This window comes from Eriocheir sinensis, chromosome 35, assembly GCF_024679095.1.
Source record: "Eriocheir sinensis breed Jianghai 21 chromosome 35, ASM2467909v1, whole genome shotgun sequence".
NCBI classification, from domain to species: Eukaryota; Metazoa; Arthropoda; class Malacostraca; order Decapoda; family Varunidae; genus Eriocheir; species Eriocheir sinensis.
Genome location: NC_066543.1, coordinates 15967798 through 15986021, shown reverse-complemented (window position 1 = coordinate 15986021; position 18224 = coordinate 15967798). Strand labels below are relative to the sequence as shown.

General features: G+C 41.3%; 1 protein-coding gene across 2 annotated transcripts; it reads right to left on the bottom strand.

The window, feature by feature from the left end:
• Nucleotides 1-733: 733 nt before the first annotated feature.
• Nucleotides 734-15537, bottom strand: LOC127007492 (serine/arginine-rich splicing factor 11-like). Of its 2 annotated transcripts, none has more exons than XM_050878580.1 (12): nt 15300-15537; nt 12352-12592; nt 11474-11617; nt 10549-10721; nt 10017-10202; nt 9029-9214; nt 7994-8573; nt 7740-7894; nt 5783-5899; nt 5199-5234; nt 2183-2333; nt 734-1641 (listed from the first exon to the last, which is right to left on the bottom strand). In XM_050878580.1, the coding sequence occupies exons 1-12, from the start codon at nt 15419-15421 to the stop codon at nt 1504-1506; spliced, it is 2229 nt and encodes a 742-aa protein (XP_050734537.1). In that variant the 5' UTR covers nt 15422-15537; the 3' UTR covers nt 734-1503. The 2 variants fall into 2 exon arrangements, with proteins under 2 accessions (XP_050734537.1, XP_050734538.1); XM_050878581.1 differs by having other exon boundaries at nt 12352-12546; nt 15300-15434.
• Nucleotides 15538-18224: the final 2687 nt, after the last annotated feature.

Below are 18224 nucleotides of genomic sequence, written 5' to 3'. Positions count from 1 at the left end.
CCTTTCCCTTATATTCAGATAGGGATAAGTAACTCCATATTCCAGTCAGTAGAAATGGCACAGGACTGCCACTTGGTAGACAGCAGTGCATACAACCCATGGATGATGGCTTCACTCCTGACTCATCTTTGCTGCCTATCCACCATTCAACTTCCTCACAGCCACTCTCACCTTGAGAGGGTGGGAGTTTTGTCTATTGGTGGGTCAGCAGTGGCTATCTGAACCCAACCAGAGGGAGCTGTCCGTTTGGAGGATCTACTGTGTACAACTGCCCAAAGTACTTGGCTCAACGAGCCCCGTACCCAACCTCATCTGATACTGTCTGCCCATCAGCCACTTGGATGCTCGTCTGAAATGTGGATTTGGAGCAGAACTTTTTCAGACTCAGACGGCAGGTCTGAGGTCGTTTCCATTGAGACAACCTCAACATACTTCTCCTTATCCCTCCTCGGAAGAGTTCTAGTTCTTTGTGACAGAGTCCTGTATCGGTCTGAATACCCAGCCAGCCTGGTAGCACAACTCTCCTCTGTATTCTCCACTCTCCCTCGAGGATACCCACTCTAGGCTTTGGGTGCTCTCCAAAGCACTCCTCTGAGTTTCACATCTAAAGGTATCCCAAAAGTTATATGAAAATCTCTTTAACCTCAGGTTGATATATCATAATAAACAATGTATTCCTCTGTTAATGTCACATGAAAGATCAGATGTTTAGGTTCTGTAAAAAAACAAGACAAACTTTTAACATTTATTCTACTGAATCTTTCAGTGTGAACATGAAATGACACACACACACACACACACACGTGAGGGCTATAGTACCTGATGCTAATTAAGGATGTACATCTTGTTTTCCCACATACATTATTTGCCCCATACAAGTCACACATACAAAGAAGGTGCATGCAGACAGCTATGTGTGTGCATGCATGAGCAGCACGTAAACATACAGACTGCGTACACACACAATCTAAAGCATAATACAATTGTACTCTAATTATGTTTTTAAGAACATATTTCAACAAAAAATTCAGAGAAAGAATTTCTGACATTTCAGTTTTAAGTATCAGATCACACACACTGTAATACTGACTTGTTCAGACTCCCTTAGTGGAGATGGCAAGGTAAGAACATATGCTATTATCCGAATGTCTATTTCAGACAACTTTAAATCCCTTGAGACATCCTTTCCTCAATCTAAACTGAATGCCACAGGTCCAGTACCTTGAGCCCTTGATTTCCAACACACACACACACACACACTTTCCAATTGCATAACAGACCATTAAGCAGCGTGGCATAAATAATGCCTGCTCTAATGGACAAACCCACAGTCACAAACAAGAGCATACACACACTTTCAAGATACCTTGCAACTAGTATAGCTGTGGTAACAGAGGGTGAAATTAACAGTGTAAATAAGCTAAAGAAAAAAAAAAAATGTTTATGATAGTTCCTGGGGATAAGATCTTTCTGCCCATAAAAGCATTGCGACCCTCAGGTCAGTTACGGGGAATCAGATATGTCCATATCCACTGTCTCCCCCTTGTCCTTGGTGTCTTCCTCTTCCTTCTCTTTCTTCTTTCCCTTCTCCTCCTCACCGTCAAAGCCAAGCTGTTCCTCTTCATCATAGTCTCGGGACACCTGGGTAAGAGACAATGAAGTTGAGGGTTTTGATGATGTTAGGTTCTTGAGGTTGTCTTTATGAGCAGCCCCGGGCCCCTCAAGGCCATATCTGTGGCTGGGTTTAACCACAAGAATCTCACTGAGTGTGAATTGTATTGCTAGTATAAATGATTGTGCTGTACAGTCTTACATTATGTGTTCTATGGTGTGAGGTGTTGTGTTACAATTAGAGCAGGTGTCCACTATGGTGCCATCCAGCCTCTTTTGCTAGCTCAGAAGGGGAGTGTGAAGCCAACTGGTGCATTTTCATTTTTTCATGGTATTGGACGCATTTTAGGGGAAAATCCCCAAACACCCTGACGATGCCAAAGGGTGAAATATAAGTTCACATAAAGTTTGGGTTAGTAAAATACATTCCCATGTCATAAAAAATGGATCAAGAAAGATGTTTGGTGATAAGCCATTACTGTTTATAAACTACTGATCCATCTACAGGGAGTAATATGAGAAAGTTATCTATGGGGAGTAAGAAAATTCATAGAAAAAACAGCAAAGATACCTTTGAATCTTTTTTCTTTTCTTCCTTATCCTTCTTGTCCCTCTTCTTGTCCTTTTTCTCTTTGTCCCTGTCACGATCCTTGTCTCTCTGCTTGTCCTTGTCCCGGTCCTTAGGTTCACGGCTGCGGCTACGGTCGCGGTGTGAATCTTTCCTGAGGACAAAAGGTACTCCGTCAACAACACGCAGTTTGCCTCATATACAGATTCCCACTCGGTGTCCAAATTTTTATGGGTAACCTCCAGTTGGCCTGGAATTAGTTTTTTATTGTTGTGGTTTCATCTCCATCAGCATGAGGAATGAGCAAAAGCAAAGGAAAGTTCCTCTCCAAGGGAGAATCAGTTGGTGATGGATTCAAGTGAAGAAGGATAGATAGTAAGAGAGGTGGTGGTGTAAAAACTTTAATAATGAATGAAGGGAAAAAGTTATGGCAGAGTTAAAACAGCTTTCCTAACAAATAGGAAGTAGTAAAATGGCCAACAGGTGTGTCAAAAAGAGCTTTTCAAAGGTGTATTTCCATCAAGTAGATGTTAGTCAGATGCAACTGTTTCCAGCCTTGATTTTGCAACAGCAACATATTTTTAGTCTTACTATTACTTGCACATAATTCACAGTCTTGTAACGGCACTGGAACTACGTAATAGGCGCACCTAACATCACTGTAGCCGATCCAGGATTAAGTACGTTTCTTAACTAGTAGAAGGTAATGTTATAATTGTATTTCGTAAAGAATCCTTATAACCAAAAACCAACTATAATTATGGGTATTTTTTTTCTTGAACAGAACATTGAATAAGCAACAGAACAATAATATGAAAATACATATAGCCACCATTGCCAGGTCATCATACCCAGAGCACAGTATTTACCAGTTTCTGATGCCTAACTATTGCCAAGAAACATCAGGATCTAACTCTTTTAACAATAACTACAAATTAGTTTCGTTATTGGAGCCCAGAAGACAGTTTAGGGGTAGGAAGTCAGGAAATATAATCTGCTGAGAACGACAATCTGGCACCGTTGAGGCTGTAGCTCCGAGGCCCGAGCCAGCCTATACGCCATTTTGCGGATGTCAGACACCACAAATAGCATATTTTTACTGCACAAAGCAGGTGATGTCACTTATTGTGACTTTGTGAGCTTTCATATTTATCTATTTGTGTATATTTCATGGTGGCAAAACTTTCATTACTAGTTTCATTTTTACTAATGACACGAATATGTGACTTTCACAATAGAATTTCACTCAAACAAGTGAATCAGACACCACAGAAATATTACCAGTGTGTGTATGAATGAATACAAAGATAAGCACATACTTTGATTTAACTCTAGGATGTCTCGTGGATCATTAACCCGTAAGCTGCGGGACTGAGATTCTTGAGTCCTCGCCTAGTGCTATATCTATATCAGAGATTGACCTTCAATAAATGATATCTAAGTTACATAAACGTGTCATATATTAATACACATATCTGTAGCTCGAAATGTGTTGTTGTGCTGCTTTTTCTTTTTTTTTTTTTCTCAAAAAAAATGTTTTTCTTTCAGTATCATAAGCCAAACTGAAACTTTTTTTGTTTGTTTGAAAAAGCTCAGAAAAGGCTTAGCTTAGCGCTCAGCGCCCAGAAGAGACAAGCAGTTACAGTTTGCGGGTTAATAAATAAAAACAAAATATCTGGATAGGCTACTCTTTAGCCCATTACCGGCTATGGCTGCCAAAATAGTCCCTCCGCCAAATTTGTACCCCCCCCCCCCCCCCCCCACATTTGGTGATTGTTAGGTGCGCCTATTAGGATCTGAGATGACACGTACCCACCTGAGGTCTATGCTGACAGTCAGTGCTATGTACAACATGGATGCTTATGTAACAAAACAGTTTTCAAGTTTTGCATTACAAAATATATATATATATACACACACACTGATAATTATCTTTTTATGTACACCTTTTATAAATCCATTTTTTTACAGTAACAGTAAAGATTACTGTCAGTATCTTCAGAAACTTATGTTTTGGTTAAAAAGAGAAGGTGAGGTTTAGAAAAGGAGAGGGTCTTCCACAGAATGGAAATTAGAGTTAAGACTGCAAATGGTGCAGAATTTAATTGAAAAAGTTGAAAGAGCTATTGACGCCTATCTGGGTTGTTGCCATAAGTGGAGTCTGACCTGGGAACATTTCTGCCAAGATTGGGACTCCAAGGCAGGTTACAAAATACTCTTCAAGATAAACTTTTTAATTTTGAGGAAATGGTATGTGTTGCATGTATGTAGTTTGGTGTAGCGAGTAAGAGAATTTGTCTTCAGAGAGCTGAACTACTCTCTGGTGTTACTGAGACAATAAGCAAATGGAAAGTGAGGACACAGGAGGGACTCTGATGGGCTTGCAGCAGCCCCTCACCTCACATATATCTCACTGGGAGTGGCTTATGTCTGCCTACTCACTATGCATTTTTGGTATAACTTCAATCATTAAAGGCAGGGTTGGCAGTTTAAACCAATAAAAAAAACCAGTGGTTTAAACCAACTAATAAAACCATTTTTTTTCTTTTGTGTGTATCTTTGTTAGTTTCATAAGTATTGTGGTTTTAACCATATGTAAGATTTTAATTATGTATATAGCCAGGAAAGCCTCCCCCCCCCTCTCTCTCTCTCTCTCTCTCTTTTTTTTTTTGTAGCATGCAACTGGAAAATTAGAAGAGGTCTTTCATGTTTTACTGCTCTTTAACATTGTAATTAAAAAGCATGTTAGAGAAGCTGCATTTTGCCTCTTTTACAGATTGTATGAAGATCAAATGAATATATTGCTAAATCCATCACTAAATCTATCTATAATTCCTTTTCAAACTCATATATGTATATACAGATATAATTATTGGAATAAAAATACTTAAAAAAAGGGTTTAAACCAAAAAAGAAAAAAAACAAAAAAAAAACATGGTTTAAACCAAAAACATTTTTTTTTAAACCATTGTTTTTTGCCAACCCTGATTAAAGGTAAAGTAGAACAAATAAAACTTACTTTTTACTGGTATCCTTATCTTTGGTCTTCCCCAACCTGGGGAAGAAAAAAAAAGTTACCTAACCACCAACAGCAGCTTCATATTTCCACTCCAGAAAGTACAAAGGAAGCAAGTGCACCACTGTAAACTAGAAGTGACAACCAGGGCCTGTCTCAGCATGAGCCCAGGTACAGATGCAAGTGTAGTGAGGTGAACTAAGAGCAACTAACAGCACACCTATAGTCACATTTTCGTGGCAGCTTCCTCTAAATTTTAAGTTTTGAGTGATATCATACATCAGTACATTCTCCTTAAGGACATAGTAAAAATGTCCCTCAACTTAGGTCAAACAGTAATGACTGGTGCCAGGTTGAGAAGTCATAACTTTGTATTTAATATTTTCAGCCATCAAGAGGCACAACTATTAATGCAAGCCAAAGGTTTGTGAAGAAACTCAAGAAAACTAATACAACAGTCCCTCTGTACGCACATTTTTTATGCAGTCTAATTTGGAACCTAACATGTGTATAAGGAGGGATTACTGTATGCACTGTTGAGCTTAAAGCTGTGATGTGTTGGGAGGGGCAAGGGATGTGTATCTTACTTGGACCTGGAGGACGAGCGTGATCTCCTCTTGGAACGCTCGTGGGAACGGCCACGGCGGTCTCTTGAGTGGCGGGAGCGTGGCGTCTTGCTGCGTGACCTGCGCCGGGACCTTGACCTAATATCAGGGGAAGCAAAGGAAAATGTCATGAACTGTTTTCTTTCCCACAGTCCAGCCAACCTTTTAAGAGCCTCCACAATCTCTCACAACTATTTTTCCATGCTTGGGAGGAAGTGTATACATGTTTGAAGAGTTTTGAGAAAGAAAGGAAACTTATTATGATGGGAGATATGAATGCTAAAGTGGGTGATGAATGTGTGATGGATGTGTTGGGAAAATGGGGGATACCTGGGAAGAATGAAAATGGAGACTGCCTGGTGGATGTCTGTGCTGAGAGGGGAATGTTCCTAGCGAACACCTTCTTTAAGCACAAGAATATCCACTGATACACATGGAGGAGGGGAGAAGATAATGCGTAAAAAGTATTGATTGATTATGTGGCAGTAGACGAAAGGCTTAGAAAAGAAATTTGTGATGCAAAGGTAGTAAGAGGAATGTTCGATGGATCTGACCATCTTGCAGTGCTGGCAAAGTTAAAGCTGAAAGAAAAGTGGGTGTTTGAAAAGAAAGGTGAAGTAAAAAAGGAAATACTGAAGATAGAAAAGTTACAGGAAAAAGAAATAAAGGATGAGTATAACCGTGAGTCGATTGGATTGCATTGTGGGATGTTTTAAAGATTTATGGTGTGAGAGGAAAACTGCTTAGTGCAATAAAGTCTTTCTATGAGGATGCATCTGCATGTGTCAAAATTACTGGTGAAACAAGTGAACATTTTGAGATAAAAGTGGGCTTAAGACAAGGGTGCATCATGTCACCATGGTTATTCAATATTTATATGTATGGTGTCATTAGAGAAATGAAGGGCAAAGTTGGAGAAGTTGGAGTAAGACTGTTCGATGAGGAAAGGAAGTGGGTACTGAATTCGATACTGTTTGCTGATGACACAGTGCTCATTGCAGAAAATGAAAGTGACCTACAAAATTTGGTCAGTGTTTTTGATAAGTGTCTGTAATAGGAGAAAGCTGAAAGTAAATGTCAACAAAAGTAAAGTGATGGTTTGTGAGTAAAGTAGAAGTGAGGTTGTAGATTTTGTATGCCCATATAGAGTGGGAATTGAATGTGAAAAAGAATGCAAAATAATTTTGAATGGTGAAGAAATGGAGGAGGTCAATGAGTTTAAGTACCTTGGATCAGTTATGTGTAAGCATGGTGGTATGGAAGGAGAGATAGAGAAAGGGCATTGCAAGGAAGAAGGGTGGTAGGGTCTTTGGGACGAATCATGAATGGCAGAAGTGTGGGAAGTAAGGAGGGATTTGAGAAATACAATAATAGTACCAACCCTCACATATGCAAGTGAAACGTGGGCCTGGAATGAAAGTCAGAGGTCTAGAGTGCAGGCAGTGGAAATGAGTTATTTGAGGAGTGCTTGTGGTGTGAGCAGAATGGATGGAATGAGTAATGAAAGTGTGTACGAGTATTTTGGAATGTGTCACAGGGGTGAAGGGAAGAAGTGTGGAGTGGTGGAAGAAGTGAAGTGACAGACCTTAAAGTGGTTTGGCCACATGGAGCGAATGGAGGAGAGTAAGATGACCAGAAGGGTGTATGTGAGTGAGATAGAGGGAGGGAATGCTAGAGGACGACCTCCAGTGAAATGGAGGGATAGGGTGCAAGAGTACGTTGGGGAGAGGGGGGAAAGATCTTTGAGAAACTTTGAGCAGGCAAGGAGGGAGTGTCTGGATAGAGAAAGTTGGAAGCTCTTCTGCCGTGGCCATCCCCAGGTGGGAGCTCCTAGGAGCAGGCGTCGATGAAATGATGATGATGATGATGAATGACCTTTACTGTACTAAACAGTGGGTACGGTGAGTCAACAAATGCTTTCCCTCGTTCCCCTCCTCACCTCGACCTGGATTTGTGTGACCGTTTGGAGCGGGTGCGACTCTTTGAACGAGACCTCGACCTTGACCTCTTGGAGCGTGATCTTGACCTGCTGCGCCGGCTCTTTCGTTCTCTAGAGCGACTGCGGGACTTAGATCGCTTTGACTTACTGCTTGACTGGAGGGAGAGACAAGGAAAATGTTAGATGGATGCCATGTGAGTGTTTGCTTGTTTAGTTCTCTCTCTCTCTCTCTCTCTCTCTCTCCCACAACTTACCTCTTTTTTTCGGTCTTTCTCCCTGTCCCTTTCTTTGTCCCTGTCCTTTTCTTTTCCCCTATCCTTATCCTTTTCTCTATCTTTGTCTTTCTCCTTTTCTTTGTCCTTATCCTTTTCTTTATCTTTCACCTTCTCCTTCTCCTTTTCCTTCTCCACTTCTTTGTCTTTTTCTTCCTCTTTGATTGTTTCTGCCTCCTTTTCCTGGCCTGCCTCTTGGTCTTCACTTTCCTTCTTCATCTCTTCCACTTGCACTTCCTGTTTCACCTCTTTTGTTCCATTCTCTTGTCCCTCTTCCTTTGGTTCCTCGATCACCTCCATCTTTAAATCCACCTTCTTCTCTTCCTTCTTCCTCTCCTTCTCTTTATCTTTGTCCTTTTCTTTGTCTTTGTCCCGGTCCTTATCTTTGGACTTGTCCTTGTCACGCTCCTTGTCCTTGTCCTTGTCCTTGTCCTTGTCCTTGTCCTTGTTCTTGCTGCTGCTGCTAGTCTTGTCCTTGCGGGAAGAGCTGGACTTGCTCTTGGACTTGGATCGGGAGCGTTTTGACCTGGACTTTGAGCGGGATTTTCTTCTTGACCGAGACCTATGAAAGGGGATACATTATCCTTATTAGTGGAAGGACGGCATTTATTATAATCTGGGATATTTTACAAGTTAAGTTTTGAGTACTCTTGTAAGATGATCTACAGCAAGTTTTGCTTTCTGAATCTTCATGTAACAAAAATTTCCTCTAACAAAGATCGTATTTTACTACCTTAGCTCATTCAACTAACGCTGAAATTCACTAATGAACAATTTTAAACTGATTCATGAGCTGTGGTGTACTAATGCAGCTATTTATTGAGAGTGAGATGGGGCATGGCTACCACAAACAATGCTTGCAGTAACCCTAAAGATGCTGATAGTTTCCCCAAAATCAGATGCTTTGCTTTGTGCAGCATAGCAGTCTTTGAACAAATGCTTGGCCTCATTGGTTATGATACCGCTATAGTGCAAGGTAGTAATGGATGGTATTTGGTATCATAAGGCTTGGTTTACCTGGATCTAGACTTCCTGCGTGACCTAGATGATGACCTCTTCTTGCGGGAGCGGCTGCGGGAGCGTCGGTGGCGATCCCTTGACTTGGATCTTGAGTGGGTGCGGTGGTGGGAGCGAGAGCGCGTCCGCCGAGACTTAGAGCGTCGGGAACGTGACCTGGTGCGCCGCCGTGACCGTGACCTTGACCTAGGGATGGGGAGGAAGGATGGGTAATACAGAGGGCCCTCTATCTAATATGATTCTATTTAAGAATTTGTATATAGCAGGGGGGAAACTGATTGTGAAAATGATACTTCCAAGGTTGGAATATGCAGCAACAGTATGGTCGCCAAGTAGAAAGTTGAATATAAGGAAAGTAAAGATGATTCAGAGGGCAGCAATAAAGTTGGTTCCAGGACTAATTGACACTAGAACAGAGGAGGGAGAGAGGAGATCTGATTGCGGTGTATCGAGTAGTCAATGGGATGGAGAAAGTGGACAAGGAAGATCTAATAACATGGGATACGAGAGAACCAAGAGGCCATGGAAGGAAGATAAAAAAGGAAGCCAGCCTGAAGAAGAGACATCAAGAAAAACAGCTTTCCACCATGAGTAGTGGAGGTCTGGAATGGCCAGACAAAAGATGTGCCATGCAAAGAGGATTCATGAATTTTAGGCCAAGTTTGATTATAGTAGATATAGAGACAGGACAGTACGGGCATACTTCCTTTCCCGTATATCACAACTAGGTAAAGACATACACACACACATATAATAATAATAATAATAATAATAATAATAAAAAAATTATTTAGACTGAGCAAAACATGGGTTAATAAGAGGATGGGGAGGGCAAAAAAAGCCAAGCAGATACTTTTCAATTTTTTCAAGGCCTGTTAAAATTGAGATGAATCCTATGTGCTTAGACACCATCAAATACAGCATGTTACACCTTGGCCCTGCTTCTTATTCCTCTCATTCACAGGAGGACAAATGCCAATGAGCTCACCTTGTTCTGGAGCGAGATCTCTTTTCTTTCACCGATGAGTCAAGGAAGGACATGACAGGGTCGATGGCTGAGGCGATGAAGTTCTGTGCCTCTTTCACCCTCCTCATGGCTTCCTCAATCTCCCTCTGTGCAGCCTCATTGCTCTTAGTCTGGGGCTTCACAATGGCCACTGTTGAATGGTTTACCCTAAGAAGAAACATCATGATTGAAAAATGCCAAGGAAAAATATATTAATAAGGGATGGATGCATACCTCTTAATTTATTAATGGGTCTGCTATCAATATAAAGTTTCACATATCAAGGATTTTACCCTAAGAAGAAACATCATGATAGAAAAATCTCAAGAAAAAAATATATTAATAAGGGATGGGTGCATATTTCTTAATTTCTTAATGGGTCTGCTGTTAATATAAGGTTTCACACATCAAGGAGGGAAAGAAATGAACTGAATATGTGTGTTAATTATCTTTCCTCTTGGAATGGCTGCCCAGTAAGCTAAGATTAACTACTGGCCTGAGTTCACATGCTTACTTGATCTGCTTGCTCATGTGTTCCAGATGGTGCAGCTTGAGGGCAGGGATGATGGACGGCTGCTCAGAGTACTCCACCAGGGCATTCTTAGAGCCATTAATCTCCACGCCAAGCCGAACATACCGCACCTCCCCTGCCTTGGATGCCAACTCCAGTAGCTGGTCAGAGTTGATCTAGGGAGGAGAGATTATGAGCTGATATAGTATTGAGGTTAACCCCTTGACTGTGGATTTCCTACAAGAAGACATCACCAAGCTACAGGAATGGAACAAAAAGTGGCTGCTACAATTCAATGAAGAAAAATGTAGTCATGCACCTTGGGAGGGGATATCCAGCATACCAATACCACATGGGAAACACTCCACTATCCACCACAGAGGCAGAGAAAGACCTGGGAGTATATGTTATCAGGCTACCAGTGAAGGCCAAATTCCTGCCAATTGCAGCGGACGGGTTAATAATGACCAAGAGAAGTCAATAAAATATTACCCCACATAACTATGAGGAGAGATCCTAAGATTGCAGTTGAACACCTAAGTTGTCAACAGCAGACAGTTATTAAAAGATTCATGCAGTGATTACAATTATTATATGCATTTGAGTCCAGGTTTTCAAATAAAGAGGAAAAGATATTGATTTCCCAAACAGATGATACACACTGCCAAACAGGACATAGCTGTAACCTGACCTTTAGGGTATAGGATGATTTAAGGATGTGGGGGGGATGTGTCTTATATGGAAGGAAGTAAAATAGTTTAGTTTTTTATTATATATATATTTTTTTGAAGCAAAGGAAGCAGCTCAAGGGCAACAAAAAGGTGCAGAAAAAAAAGTCCACTAATCGCTGCTCCAACAAAAGATAAAAGTGTAAACCCCTAATCAACCACACGCCATCCAACATACTGACGCCTCAGCAAACACTTACATCTGCGGCAAGGTTGTCAAACACGACGGTGCGGCGGATGTCATTGATCTTGTGGGACTCTGTGGTGGCCGGCAATGGTGGATAGTCTGGCAGATCATTTTCAGCCAAGTTAGGATCAATTGTCCTCAGCGCTATGCCTTCAATCTAGAAAGATCAAAAAGTGTCTTGCTTCACTGACTCCAACTCCAGTCTGAGCAAACTTAACCCTTAGACAGAAGTGGAACTATACATAGGTCAAAAACAATAACAACACTTCCAGATTGCGGTAGAATCTATATATAGACGATAGTTAAAACTTAAAACATCATGCGGCGTAACTATATTTATGCTACGGTCCTAACGTCGGCAGTGACTATACACAGAAGATTCATTTAGGGGGGAGCTACTCTTCATGTACTGCCGCCATCAAAGGTTAACTTTAGCCTAAGCTTACATCAAAGTTAAGTCATATTATCGTCAATATATCACTTGCTACTAATCACTACTACCTCATGAGCTTTACATAGGTAGAGGAGGAAGGACAATGAGTAGGGGACTATTATTTACTGTTACACACCATGCTGGAGATTAATGGAAGTCAGTCTTTCATTATACACATTTCATTATATCATGCCATTACAAGTACAATAAGTGATTAAACATTATAAAAATTAAGATTACACAATGAACACACAGAGGGAATCAGAGACCTTTCTTTTAACTGACCTTCATCATGCAAAAGGTCTAGTTTTGCAAGATGATCTTATTTCTGTCCACAATGAGGTATATCTAGGAATGGCATGCATGGTGGTATAACTGCTTTCTATTGATAACTATTTCAATGTATTTTCTATAACAAATACACGTCAATTATATCAGTTCCTTGCACACCCGCCCACCTGGTTCGTGACGTGTGCTGGCCACTTGGTTTCAGGTCCGATTCCTGGAATGGTTCCCCCGGTGCCCAGGATCTCCATGGCGCGCTGCTCGTCAGGCATGTCTCCCAGGGTGAAGGGGATGATGATGAGGGCACGGTCGATGAAGACGGTGTTGGTGAGGTGCTGCGCCACCGACACTGAGTCCCGGTCATGGAACTTGAGAAAACAAATACGAGACTGGACTGGTATGGCAACATCGCGACTGCAAAGTAGTAATGGTTTGTTATAGTAATGACACCGGCAGAGGTTGAATCTTCTTTTGTGTTAGGTATATAATTACATCTCCTGGACACTAAATATATACTAGCACCAAAGAAACAATTAATATACAGGTGTATGTACATCATTTACTGTTATATTCTGATGAATGAAACTACACAGACTTCAAACAGACTTAAATGTAGTTGCATTTAAACTTAATTTATTTGAAGTGGCTTTAAGTGGGTATTAACTAAGCTAAAACAAAAAACAGATCTAGTTCCCCACCAAGTGAGGTTAAGAAAGTGGGTATTTTAATAGGTTATTATCCACATTATACAATATATTTCCTGAAGTACTGATATCAAATACATTATCAATTCAATACCTTGGCAATGTACATATGTTTGCCTTTGCCATGATTACATGTCATGGTGGGGGGCAGATCTAAAGAATAATGGCAACTAATAAGTTAGTAGTATAGCAGTAACATATTGTGTCAATAAAACTGAAAAAACAAAGTGCACTTTCATATGGTAAATATCACCGTGGAAAAAAAAGTTATAAAGATGCAATGAATTACCTTATCAGTGCTACCTCTGAGATGTTTATTAATAAAACATGCCTCTTTCCTTTGTTTTGCAATGATAGTTTTCAAACTAAATTACTCTTATATTTTAGTTTGACTGGCAAAATATATGATTTAAAGTTTTAAACCATTGGTAAATTACTAACTTATTGGTGCTAATTAAGTTAGCATTCTTCATTAGATTTGTCACTCCCACAAGGATTGAGTTGCTCTTGGTTTGATAGGTTAGGCTAGGAATGTGTGTGCACACATATACATAACCAAAAGTAACCTACTTCTCAATCATTACCAAAACCTGGACCAGGTGTTTCATCCATTTTAGTATGCAGTCTAGTACCGATTGTATGTAAATATATCGGCAGCCCAAACATAAACATTGTCAAGTCCAATAATTTTAACACAAATAATCCAAAAATCCTGACAGTAACTACAAATTTTCAAAGTGGCTGAAAAGAATTCCAAAAGTTACAAAAGTATAAGAAAAAAAAAATCAAGCAGAGTTGAGAAGCAAAAGACTCAAGAGAGATTAGAATTTAGTCTTGGTGTTGACAGCTGAACATTCCCTATATTTTCAGACTGCATGGTGTGGTGCCCTACATCACTGGAAGGTTGGCTCCCACAGCTTAAGCAAGTGGTAGTGCTGAGTCTGCTCAAGGATGATGAATGAAAGTGACAAAGAAAATGACATGTACAGTACCTAAGTTTAATTAAAAAAATTTGCTCAGTATGGTAACATTAGATGAAATTATTCCAAATGAGTGAAAAGTAAATAGATTGAGTGAAAAGATAGTACACAGGCAGCCTTGACTTGACTCAATGATTACTGGAGAGGTTCACCTTTTCAACAGTACTTCTTTGTTGCTCGGCATTTTTGTGAACCTGTTTATTTTTTTGTGCCTTTATTAACTCTGGATTTACTCTCCTTACATGTATTTGCCTACCTAAAACAGCTGTTGAACACTTACACATGTGGTGTACCTGGACTGCTGGAAAGCCTTCAATAGCATCCCTCATGGTCTCCTGCTTGTGAAAATTAAGGCTGCTGGAATTGACAGGCAAGTAGCAAAATGGGTAGAAAGCTTCCTGAGGGACAGGGAGGAGATGGTATCCACCAAAGGGACTAGTTCTAGCTGGTGAAGGGTCTTAAGTGGTGTGCCACAAGTGTTCTTGAATCAGCCCTGTTCCTATTCCATATTAATGACCTACAGATGAGGTAATGCCAAATTATACCCTCGTGAAAAGCAGACCCCGTAGCCTGACCTTAATAAATTCCAGGAATAGAGGCAAAAGTGGCTGCTGTCCTTTAATGACAGCAAATGCAAAGTCATGCTCACTGGGAAGGGAAACACCAACCACCAGCACCTCTTGGAAACCACCCTCCTGGAACAGACTCTCTAAGAGTCCTGGTGACACCCTACTGTTTACTTCTCGTTGATGAGGTTTCAGGTCCCACTCCCCTGCCAGCACAGTGCTTCGCAGGGCCGTCAACAATATAATGATATTAGCCTCAAAAAATAATCCTTGATGCACTTGTTCGTAACATCATAGTGAATGAGTGAGTCTTGATTTCTTTCATGAAGATGCTGGTGTCATTTCAATATACTTAGCATCAACCTCAATCCCTCTGCACAGGCAGTCAGAGTAACAGCCTCTGTCAACCCATTGTTGGGCATCATTATAACAATTTTCTTTCTCTTTTCCGGAAGTTGTTCATCACTGCATTGCATTCAGGGACCAAAAAAGAATTCATCATGTAAATATTAACTCCGCAAGAGGAGGCCACCCTTTCGTTAATATTATCCAACATATCCCTATATAAAATCGGCATTAGTATTACCTTGTTTAAATGACACACACACACACACACACACACACACACACACACACACACCAGAAAGTTGAAAAAGGGAACATGCCTGAAGGATAAAAAGAAGTACAGTTTCCCATTCTGAAGTGTAGATGAGTGGAATGTTCTAAAGGGGAAATTCTGGAGGCGGGGAGTGTCCATCAATGAAGGCGAAGTTGGACAAATATACACAAGGAGACAGGACTATCGGAGCTAATCTCAGGCCCTGTGAACCACAAATAGGTTAATAGGTAAACACACACACTGGGCACTAACATGGTGGGGTAGAGGCGGATGTCCTCGATCTTGCCGATGAAGCCGAATAACGTGGACATCTGGTCCTTGGTGGCCTGCGGGGCGATGTTGGATATCTGCACGATCCTCGTCTTGGACTTCATGGTGGTGGGCGGGTGGGCGGCGCCTCGGCCCCGCTGCTCGGCTGGAGGGAAGGCGGGCGGCGGCGGCGGCGGCGCGTGGCGGGGCTCGGCGGCACAACAACAACACGCCCGCCGGACAGCGCTGCCTGATTATCGTACTCAGCCATATATGCCATTTTTTAGGCCTTCCTTATTACTGAGGGGAAAATGTTTATCTGACAGTAAGGGTCGTATTCTTAAACACTTCGCCGCCCAAGTACATGTATGGGACAAGGCTTTCGTAGGAGTTTGGGGTATTTCCAGGGGTAGTTATGACCCTGGTGGTAGTGTGACCTTTCTTCTGTACCGTGAACCTGAAAAAAACACTCCCAAGAACCCGATTAATCTCCTTTTCGACCCAAATAAAGCGTTGATGTGAGAAGAGAGCGTTTAAAAGAATACCGACATTAGTGTGCCATATATGCACTCGTGTTTTCCTCTCCCTCTGACTGTGATATCGTCAATAGATGCTTCAATGTAATGCGCATTTCATCGGGGTGTCCTCACATGTTGGAATACGTGAAAAGGCAGACAGACTTGCTCGTCTTGCCCCTGATGTTCAGTGTCCACCCAGATGCTGCAGTACATTTGTAATTATGTTATGAGTAGACCATTGTATTTTCCGATTTGTGACATATAACCACTGCAAAGAACATCAATAATTACCAGTTTTAACGAAAATATGAAAAGAATATTGTTATTTGTGTAGATAAGATAGTTTTTGGCCCTGAAACTGATAAATGCAGTGTTCTGAGTACGACAATCCGGTAGTGCTAGGCCAACGGAAGATCGTGGGACAACGTTCACTTGCATGGATTTTATGAGGTATTATCTTTCACTGTACCTCTCCTGTTAAAATGAATTATTATTTGCTAACGTATAAACACTAAAATGGAAGCGATATTTAAAAAAAAAAAAAAAAACATAGTAAGAAAAAAGGAATACAAGTAGCTACTTCTCAATATGGAGTTAATGAAAAATTGTTATATAATATCATGGATTTTATATGAACACAGCCACATAAAATCAGCCACAGTATATAGAAAGGGCTCCCTGAGTTCGTATCCCCGACGCGGGCTGCTGCTGCCTGCTGGGGCTCAGTGGAGAGACGAGTGGACGAGTGATTGAGGCAGTGAAAGAGTTCTTGGAAGGCATGTGGCGTGCAAGATGTAGGGAATGATATCTTGCCCCGAGAACATTGACTTCCCGCATGTTTTTTTGTTTTCTTTTACAAAGGCTGGCTGGGGAGAAATCCCGAGCCACCTGTGACATCAAGATCAAGATCAGAGCTGGGCGGGGACCCCGGGAGGGCGGAGAGAGACCGCGCCGCCCGTTGACTAAAACTCTCCACAAGAAGAGCAGGACCATCACTAAAACTCTCCAGAAGAAGTAAGTGCGGCCGTCTCCTGTACGTGGTGGTTTATGATGTGTTGTCACGGGTATACTCAGTCCATCCACCTCGGGATGAACCCAGAAGCCCCTCCCCACAGGCGATGTAGGAAGGGCATAGCCGCTCTGTTGTTGGTGATTAGTTGATGGTGATGCTTAGCCAATTTGGTTTGAGTGAAACCTTTTGGAGAGCGGACACCCTACAGGGCTTCCTTAATTTACTAAAATTTCTTCATATTCTGTGTAATGCGCGAAATACATCATCAAAAAAGAATCGTGAATACATTTGCTGTCACCTAACATCAAAAAGTAATGGGTATCGATAATCGTGCAGCAGATATTGGGTGAGGGAATGGACATTCCAAAACAGCATGAGTGAGGGAAGAAACAGAATAGGCCAGATAGGATCGCCCACCATCACCAATGGAACTCTAATCCCCCTCCCCCTCATGCCCCTCTTGGGTCAAGACAGGTGAGGCCTAACGGTACCAGCTAAACGGTACGGTACCAGTACCAGATTGCTCGGATTTATTTATTGGATTTATTGATAATTCTTCATGTCCAATTTTTTTTTTAAGTTGCTAATAAATATTGTTATTAGATTATGATCGAGTACATCCATAATAACTATACATGCTATTTTTTTATCGAAAAAATAAATATTCACTTCTTTCAGAGAGAGAGAGAGAGAGAGATCACCACTCAGTGAGTGGATATCTCGGTGACATGGGTACTCGATCATAGTCTAATAACAATAACAATATTTATTAGCAACCTAAAAAAGAAAAAGAATCGGACATCAAGAATTATCCAGTAACTCCAATAAATAAATAAAATAATGGAAACGGGAGCTGTGATGGAAACGGAAAGCAGAGACAATCACCTCTGTGATGCGCTGGACACACACAGAGGGGTCTCTCTCCTGGAAGCAGTAATCATTCCACGGGAAATCGGAAAAGTACATCCTCAGGTCGACCCACCGAGCTGAAGCAAAATGCCAGAAGCATCGCCTCCTCGGTGGGTCCAGAGGATGTACAGGAGCGATAGGACAGGATACAGAAATAAGGTTATGATGGGAGGAGCCCAACAGAGAGAACAGTTTGACAGAGTAAGCAGAAGGATTAGAGGTAAGGAAGAGGTCTAGAATGTTGGGCCTGTCTCCAAGACAGTCGGGAATACGAGTAGGGTGCTGAACCAACTGCTCTATGTCGTTGAGGAGAGCAAAATTGAAGGCTTGTTCACCAGGCTGGTCAGTGAAAGAGGATGAAAGCCAAAGCTGGTGGTGAACATTGAAATCTCCCAAGATGGAGATTTCAGCGAAGGGAGAGTGGGTCAAGATGCACTCCACTTTAGAGTTCAAATAGTCAAAGAGTTTTACATAGTTAGTAGAGTTAGG